A 10,000-nucleotide genomic window follows, 5' to 3' on the forward strand; every position below is an offset into this window, starting at 1 on the left:
CACTTATTACTGCAAGGTAGCTGGTGTTTCTTGCACAGGCTCCAGTGGAGGGCTTTTGCCACTGAATCATGCCTCTTTTTGTACTGGTTCTGTGCAAGTGCCGGGCATTCGCTTGCTATGTGGTTTATGGTTTCATTTTTCGTATTGCACTTCCTACATATGGGAGAGATGTTATTTCCATCTATCGTTCTTTGGACATATCTGGTTCTTAGGGCCTGATCTTGTGCCGCTGATATCATTCCTTCAGTTTCCTTCTTGAGCTCTCCCCTTATTAGCCATTGCCACGTGTCATGGCTGGCTAGTTCTTTAGTCTTTCTCATGCATTGTCCGTGCATTGGTTTGTTATGCCATTCCTCTGTTCTGCTTGTCTTTCTCCTATCCCTGTATATTTCTGGGTCTTCGTCTACTTTTATCAGTCCTTCTTCCCATGCACTCTTTAGCCACTCGTCTTCACTGGTCTTCATATATTGCCCCAGTGCTCTGTTTTCAATGTTGACACAGTCCTCTATGCTTAGTTGTCCCCTCCCTCCTTCCTTTCGTGTTATGTATAGTCTGTCCTTATTTGCTCTTGGGTGTAGTGCCTTGTGTATTGTCATATGTTTCTTCGTTTTCTGGTCTATGCTGCGAAGTTCTGCCTTCGTCCATTCCACTATTCCTGTGCTGCATCTGATTACTGGCACTGCCCATGTGCTTATGGCTTTCATCATATTTCCGGCATTGAGTTTTGACTTGAGTATCGCCTTGAGTCTCTGCATATATTCTTCACTGATCGTGTCCTTCATCTCTTGATGTTTTATATCCCCTCCTTCAATTATTCCCAGGTAATTGTATCCCGTCTCATCTATATTTTTGATGTTGTTCCCGTCTGGTAGTTTTATCCCTTCAGTCCTCGTTACTTTCCCCTTTTGTATGTTGACTAAGGGGCATTTTTCTATTCCAAACTCCATCCTGATGTCCCCAGATACAATCCTTACAGTCTGGATTAGGGTATCTATCTCCTTGATGATCTTACCATACAGCTTGATGTCGTCCATGAACATCAGATGGTTAATTCTGTTGCCTCTTTTCTTGAGTTAGTATCCAGCATTCATCTTCTGCAGTACTTTTGTAATGGGAATCATGGCTACTACGAAGAGAAGTGGGGACAGTGAGTCGCCCTGGAAGATCCCTCTTCTGATATTAACCTCTGTTAGTCTTATTCCAGAGCTTGTAAGTATTGTATTCCAGTTGCACATTGTATTTTTGAGGAAGCTGATGGTGTTTTCCTCTGCCCCATATATTTTCAGGCATTCTGTTAGCCATGTGTTTGGTACCAAGTCGAAGACTTTCTTATAGTCTATCCATGCCATGCTTAGGTTGGTTTTCCTTCTCCTACTGTTCTTCATTACCATTTTGTCTATCAGGAGCTGGTCTTTTGTGCCCCTACACTTCCTTCTGCAGCCTTTCTGTTGGTGGGGGATGGTGTTTGTATCCTCTAGGTAGTTATATAGCCTTTCACTAATGATACCTTTCAGTAACTTCTACATTATTGGTAGGAAGGTGATAGGCCTGTAGTTACTGGCTCTATATCCCTTACACTTGTCTCTCTGGACCTAGGATGTTCTTCCTGTGGTCATCCATTTGGGTGCATGGTGATTTGAGATACAATGCTGGAGTTGTTCTGCTATTCGTGGGTGTAGGGTCTTTAAGTTTTTGAGCCAGTATCCATGGACTTCATCGGGACCTGGGGCTTTCCAGTTTGGTATTTTCTTTAGTTGGTGCCTGACTGTGTCTGTCGTGATGTCTGTGAATCTTTCTTTTATTCTTCCTGTTTCTTCAGCATTGACTTCCTGGAGCCACGTTGCATGTTTGTTGTGTGATACCGGATTGCTCCATATGTTTTCCCAGAGTCTCTTACTTGGTTCGGCTTCAGGAATTTCTTGGTGGTTGTCTTCCCCTCTTATTTGGCTGTAGAGTCATTTCTGGATGGTTCCGAATAGTTTGTTCTGTTGGTATCCCTTATTATTATTATTATTATTATTATTATTATTATTATTATTATTATTATTATTATTATTATTATTATTATTATATTATTATTATTATTATTATTATTATTATTACTTTGATAATGAAATTACCAATACCATTCTTAATCAGCATCATAAATATTATTATTATGGCTGCAATAATAATAATAATAATAATAATAATAATAATAATAATAATAATAATAATAATAATAATAATAATAATAATAATAATAATAATAATAATAGTAATAATACATTTTTCCATCTCTTAAAACCACTTGAAACAATTTTCCAAAGTGTCGTTAGCCTCATCACCAACATTATAAACAATGGTAAAACAATATTTCAAAATGTTTCCACCCCAAGAAAATTCATAAGAAATATGTTTTTTTACTTTTTAAAAAGCAAAAGCAAATATCTTTTTGAAAATAACTAACACACAGCAATTATTTGCCGGAATTACGTGCTATGCTTTTGTATATACTTATACATACGCATATATCCGATGGAGTGTAGTGTTCATGTGAAATAATTTACGAAAAAATATCCTCTTGTAATGCTTGTGTTTGTTATCTGTATGAATAAGACTTTTCATATATATTATATATATATATATATATATATATATATAGAAGGATATATATATATATATATATATATAGATATATATATATATATATATATATATATACTATATATAATATATATATATATATAATATATATATATATATATATATCTATATATATTATATGTATATAGTATATATATATATTTATATATATATATATATATATATATATATATATATATATATATATATATAGTATATATAGTATATATCGAGCTACAATGTCCTTTAATATCTAATTCGCTCTACCTCGGAATTAATATATTTTCATATATGCTTAACCGAAGGGGAATTTTTTCTCGATAATAGACTTGCCTGGACCCGGTCGCGAACCCATGGAGCCTTTCAAATCCAGGAACGTCAGTGAAGATTTTACGTACTCACACCACCGCAAAGGACATTGTAGCTCGATATATGTATATGAATCACGGAAATGTTATTTGGACTTATATATATAATATATATATATATATATATATATATATATATATATATATATATATATATATATATATATATATATATATATATCTCTTTTGAATAATCTACTAATTAATCAACTAAGTTAAGAACAATTAAAACACTACTTTGCATTTTTTGCTCAGATTGTACCATGCGATATTTCATAAGTAAGGAGAAATAATATGCAGCGTGTTTATATATATATATATATATATATGATATATATGATATATATATATATATATATATATATATATAAACACGCTGCGTATTATTTCTCCTTACTTCTGAAATATCGCATGGTACAATCTGAGCAAAAAATGCAAAGTAGTGTTTTAATTGTTCTTAACTTAGATGATAAATTAGTAGATTATTCAAAAGGAAGATGGCTTCTAAAACATTTTTTTCGTAAACTGATATTTTTAAAAAATTGAATTCAATTGAATCTCAATAAAGAATATTTGAATAGAATTTTTTAAAGTAAATTTTCAAATATATACATTATCCCCACCTACATAATTCATATCATTATTGTTATCAAATAACAATCATAACTCGAGCCAAATACCACGATTGTCAAAACAGCTTTATCATCACCTGTTAAAAGGATTATCTTCCTAAAGCTTCCTGTGGCAAATATGAGTCAGAAGTCCTTTGAAAATAAAATCCTGTAGGATATTTATCATAGCAAAACCCTTTGAAGTCTCCACTTTGCTCTCAAATGCCTAGTCTTTTGTCGAGAACCGTTACGAGTGACCTGAATACTCTCTCTTTGTAATGTGACTTTTATTTTTATCCTTTTGTTGGTGGGAGGTCAGTCCAGGTAGGTCGTTTGGGGGGAGGGGAAGATGGGTGAGGGGGTGTAATGTAATTCTTGAATTTAATTCATTATAATCTGGGGGAGTAATGTTGTTGTTTTTAATATGATTATAGGTTTGTTTCAATAGAACGTCGAGTTTTGCAAGATTGAAAAGGGTATTGTGATGTAAATAACAGTAGTAATGAAACAATAATAATAAATACTATTATTATTATTATTATTATTATTATTATTATTATTATTATTATTATTATTATTATTATTATTATTAATATAAGAAAAACGTTCATCTTCATCCCAAAACTGGATAATGACAACTGCAAAAATGTGATGTTTAATTTAAAATTTTCAAAACAGCAAAATAAGATTATAATCTTCACTAATTACATACGTATAAAGATTTCAAAAAGATTGAGAAATATTAGCGAAAGAATTGTAAGTTTAAAAATTGCATTATCATAATAAAAATCTTCTAAGAACACTTTGTTTTTCTTCTGATCACAAAAACCTCTTCAAAGATTAGAGAACAAAAATTAATTTTGGTAACATTGAAAGTAAAATTGAAAAGATATTACGGATTTTCAGTACGAAAACTTTCTTATTTCTACTACAAATAGAATTTTGAGATTTTACTAAGAGGATGTCAATTCTTTCTAAGACCAGAAACCAAAAACAAATTAAAAAAATACTGTTTTGTTTGTTTATCAGACAGTGATAACAAATAACTAAAAAGTAACTTTTTAAAACATTTCTTCGTTTTGAGATAAACTCGTGCAAAATCTTTTGATTCCAAAAAGAAGCAAAATGAAAATCATAATAAAACTTCTAATAATATTAATTCAATCATAAATAAAAATTAAAATAAAAACATTTCGGTTTTTGTGAAAACATTTTATCAAACTTTTCTACAAAAAAAATCAAAGAAAAATAGAATAATTCCATTCTGATGAAACAAATCATTTAGAAATATAACTCAGAGTTATAAATGAACTTTGAGCTTTGAAAGGACTGAAAATTTAATTCTGAAATAGAAAAGACTCAATATTAGAATCAACGTTTCCGTGATTCTGAAAATTATTAAAAAAAAAAGTCTTTTATTGTTTTGATGGATATTGCCCTGATATTTCCTCTGTCCGTTCACATTATTTTGGAATAGTCATTGTCACGGTAATGAGGCAATATCTGTAATACTTAATATTTTCTTTTTTTGTGTTGATTTCTGTGTTTATTTACTTCCTGTGACTTTTATGATCAAATATATTGTCGAAAGTTTTAACTTAATGCATTTTGCAGTTTATTTGTTCAAAACTCAATATATTCTTTTAAAGTTAACTACTGGCTGTTTTCATTATTATTATTATTATTATTATTATTATTATTATTATTATTATTATTATATTGTACATGATACACATATGGATATTGTAACTAATATATCCAATTGAGTATATATAAATACAAAAACACACACACACACACATACACACATATATATATATATATATATAATATATATATATATATATATATATATTATATATATATATATATATATATAGTATAGTTGAGGTCCTAAAGTTAAACTGCTATTTAACTAATTATTGTCTTTGCATCCCTTACGCAGTGGTACCTGAGGAGAAGCCCCTTATTCACGGGACCCAGCACGAGTACCATATAGGTGACCTGGCGAAGCTGACCTGTACCTCGGCCAGGTCACTTCCTCCGGCCCAGCTGACCTGGCAGATTAATGGGCAACAGGTAAGGATGGTTACCTGAGGTTTCATTTCTGAAATGACATTTAGTTTTATGTATATAATTGAGTTTTTTTTTATACAATTGTAAAGTGGGTGTTTTTGTTTATGAAGTTTATAGAAGTTTTCAGTAGTTCTACAGTTTTTTTTTTATTTTTTATAATTGTTAATTGTTGTTAACATGATTGTAGTTTCGTATTATTGGTATAAGTTTTAATATATTTTTTTACCATTTTTCTTATTTCAATAGATTTGTTTCTCACAAAATCCATAGATGAGTCATTTTATTTTATTTTATATAATATTCCAAGAATTTTATGATCTGGCCACTAAAATTAACATTAAAATTTTACTTACAGGCTGCCATGTACATAGGAATGTGCTGGTATAAGACCGACTAAATCCGAGCAAAATAACCAACCTTTCAAATAGAGTTTATTTAGTTTAACACCCATTTTTGTATCAATAGATGGAGATTTTATTACAGAAAATATCATGAAACACTTTGAAATAGATAAAAGATATATAAAAAATATTGATTTTGTAATATTGATTTAAAACATTTACAAAGTGTTGATACGAAACATCAGTCATAAATTAGGTCAGATTTGTCTCAATAAGATATTTATCACTTTACTGTTTCCTCTTATCTATCTGATCAAAATTTCCATCCAGTTTCATATATTCCTCACTTGTCGTTGCTCGTTTTCTCCAACACTGCACTTACTAGAAACAAGGAAGAATATATATATTTTTTTAAATGTATTATTTCCACCGCCAAATTCGCAGAGCTCTACTTGCAGAATTTGAATTATCTTTCCATTTACTGATAGAACAAATGTGCCAAGCACAGATGTCCTTACTTGATGATAGCATTATTGAAAATGAAATTCGATGCTTGTAAGATCGATTAAATTGGTATGTGGTGTAGGTCGTTTTCGTGAGAGGTGGGAACTCAGATAAAAGGATTATACTTGAAAAAATAAATAAAGGTAATATTATATTATATATATATATATATATATATATATATATATATATATATATATATATATATATATATATATATATATCATATATATATATATATATATATATCTGTAGTACAAATTCAACATCCCCTTTTGCAAGCGCCCAAGCAGACTGCAAGCATAGGAATATGTGGACTTCCCTTTTACAGCTGTTTTTAAACATTTCTCTCTGCTTGGGAATGTGTCATCAGCATCGCCTGGGGTCTTAAAAGTCTAAATATTTCTTGAATATTTTTCCTGTCCTTAAACTTTACGGGATTAAGAGTCTACGGGTACACGCAGACAGACAGACAGATGTTCAGAATGTGGGTGTATGTATCTAAGAGAGAGAGAGAGAGAGAGAGAGAGAGAAAAGGTTCCATGTCTCAATGACTAAATGTGAAATGCAATAATGTGTGTGGGTGTGTTTGTTTGTGTATTATGCACAAAAATATTTTTTTCAGAATAAAAACTAAACGGAACGAAATAGAAATCTTGACCAAAACAGGAAACGAAAACCTAAAATGAAATAATTATGAAAATATATCAATGAAAAATGATAATTAAAGAATAAATCCTATTACTCTACCTACCAAAAAAAAAACCCATAATTAAAACTGCAACTCAAAATAGATTCGTTTAAGAAACGTTTATGTCAAAGCAATCAACAGGACCTAAACAATGACAGCATAGAATAACTGAACTCAATAATCCCAAATATTCCTTTGCATTTCAGAGTAAAACAATTGAACGCTCCCCGGGGCTCACTCATCGCTGCTTATAATATTCATTAGCATTCAATTCCATTAGACCATATAATTCTATCAGCTCTTCGAGTCATTCCGAAATTTCGAGCAACTGGGGACGAACTGCCAAACTGGACTGGTGACCTCGGGTACTTAACGAATTTCGGGGTATTCACTGTGCAATTAATTCGTCATTATTGGGTTGGACATCAATTGCTGTAAGGAGAAACCTTCATTAATCAAATGAAGTGGGTGCGGATGGCCTTTCTCTCTCTCTCTCTCTCTCTCTCTCTCTCTCTCTCTCTCTCTCTCTCTCTCTCTCTCTCTCTGGGCTGGTAAAATATATTAGAGTACTGACGTCATGAAAGTTTTTTTTTATTCTTTTTTATTATTATATTTTTTTTCACTCTGGTATTGCTCCCAAAGAGAGTTTGATGAAATTGTGGCTCACTGTAGGCAGAATTTCATTTTTAGAATAGTATGGAAATTGCTTTGCTATTTTTAGATCATTTTTTCTTTGTTTCTGCTCCCAAGGGGTGTCAGATGAAAGCGTGGCTCACTGTAGGCAGAATCCTAGTTCTACTTTCCATTTAGATATCGGGTAGATCCCTGATATCAGTTACATTAAACAACTTTCGCTTTTGTCATCAGTTCTGATTATGAAAATTATATGGCTACTTTTAAATGATTTTCTACTTCTGTTTCTTCTCCGCAGGAGAGTAAAAAGGACAGTGTGGCTCACTGCAGGCAAGCTTCCATTTCTAAGCGTCCTGTTTAGGTGTCAGCTTGGCCTTGGGTGTCAGGAAAATTAAATAATTATTGCTTATTTCGTCATTTCTGGCTACTTTTACAGTAATGGCCTACTGACAGACATTATAATGGCTCTGACTTTCTTTGCTTTATGCCTTTTAAATGTCATTCTTATTGTGATGCTTATTCGTTTGAATAATAATAATAATAATAATAATAATAATAATAATAATAATAATAATAATAATAATAATAATAATAATAATAATAATAATAATAATAATCAATTAACTTCACCGCATTCAGCCGTGAAGGAATACTGCACTACAACTCAATTTTATGTAAAATTCTAAAATGAAAAGCTTTTTTTTTTTATTCATTTGTGTAATCGAGAAACCTTTATGAATAATAAAGGGATGACACTATAAAGTAATTCTCTCTCTCTCTCTCTCTCTCTCTCTCTCTCTCTTCTACTCTCTCTCGCTCTCTCTCTCTCCTCTCCTCTCTTCTCTCTCTCTCTTTGTGAACATGGCGTGAGGACTTGATGCTTCCCATTTTTTGACGTCCGAGGTAATTGGGTTAGTTTTAAAAAAATTAGCCCTGCTTTTGCAAGAACTGGGTTATTCAGGGTTTAGATTGCATAAAACAAGTCCTAAACAAGTTGGAAACATATTTTGTTTTATTTTTACTTAACCAGAATTTTAGCAGTGTCTCTGCATAGGCTCGATATTTGTTGCATGTATACACAGGCATACACATCCACAAAGATGTATGTATACATACATATAGATATGTATGTAAATAAACGTATATATATATATATATATATATATATATATATATATATATATATATATATATATATATATATATATATGTGTGTGTGTGTGTGTGTGTGTGTGTGTGTGTGTGTGTATATCTGATCAAATGGAAACCTTGACGTACTATTCAAAAAATCATTCAGCCAATCCTGGGCTTGAATACTAAAAGCACCTATGGACTGGTACATCAATATCATATAAAGATTCCCAAAATAAATATATACTCTTTTTCTACTTCCATTTGCATAAGCAAATTGCTCAGTAATGACACAATACCTTTCTACTAAAGGTGTATGCTTCTTCTTAACAATATTTCACTTTGTAAAGAGAATAATTCAAAATACAGTTGCATAAAGAAACGTCATCCGAATTCAGGAAAAGAAAAAATATATACACACCGTTTTAAAGATATATTTGACGCGAGGTTGACATGAAAAGGCAATCCAAGTTAAAACTGGTGAAATTGTCTGTCTCTTACTTTATGTATAGGCAGAGAGAGAGAGAGAGAGAGAGAGAGAGAGAGAGAGAGAGAGAGAGAGAGAGAGAGAGAGATAGACAGTAAGTTGCAAGTAACTGACAAAAATACTGAATGAAAAAGAGATGGTAAATATGAAATTACTGTAAGGTAGGAAAAAGGGCTTGAATACAGAGAGAGAGAGAGAGAGAGAGAGAGAGAGAGAGAGAGAGAGAGAGAGAGAGAGAGAGAGAGAGAGTTGAAATTAATAAATAAAAAAGAGGGCGAAAGAGAAATAGTAAATACTTAATTTTTGGAAGCTATGAAAAAAAGTAAACTGCAACGACTTCAAGAGGAAAAGAGAGAGAGAGAGAGAGAGAGAGAGAGAGAGAGAGAGAGAGAGAGAGAGAGAGAGAGAGAGGATAAAACTACCATCATCATAATACACGGACGATTTTCATCCTTGTATAGCCAATTAGAAGCAATACTTACCATTCCATTTACATAACTGCCTGACTTTATCATTTAGATGCTCCTGTGATG

At 31.5% G+C, this 10,000-nt stretch overlaps 1 protein-coding gene across 1 annotated transcript in view; it reads left to right on the top strand.

Moving 5' to 3' along the window:
• Positions 1-10,000, top strand: part of LOC135205042 (uncharacterized) — a gene marked incomplete in the record, with an annotated part of 210,193 nt that overhangs the window by 193,343 nt on the left and 6,850 nt on the right. Inside the window, 1 exon segment of the mRNA XM_064235305.1 lies at positions 5,550-5,683. Within this exon segment, the coding sequence (XP_064091375.1) occupies positions 5,550-5,683 (134 nt within the window).

Source organism: Macrobrachium nipponense, chromosome 48 (genome assembly GCF_015104395.2).
Source record: "Macrobrachium nipponense isolate FS-2020 chromosome 48, ASM1510439v2, whole genome shotgun sequence".
NCBI classification, from domain to species: Eukaryota; Metazoa; Arthropoda; class Malacostraca; order Decapoda; family Palaemonidae; genus Macrobrachium; species Macrobrachium nipponense.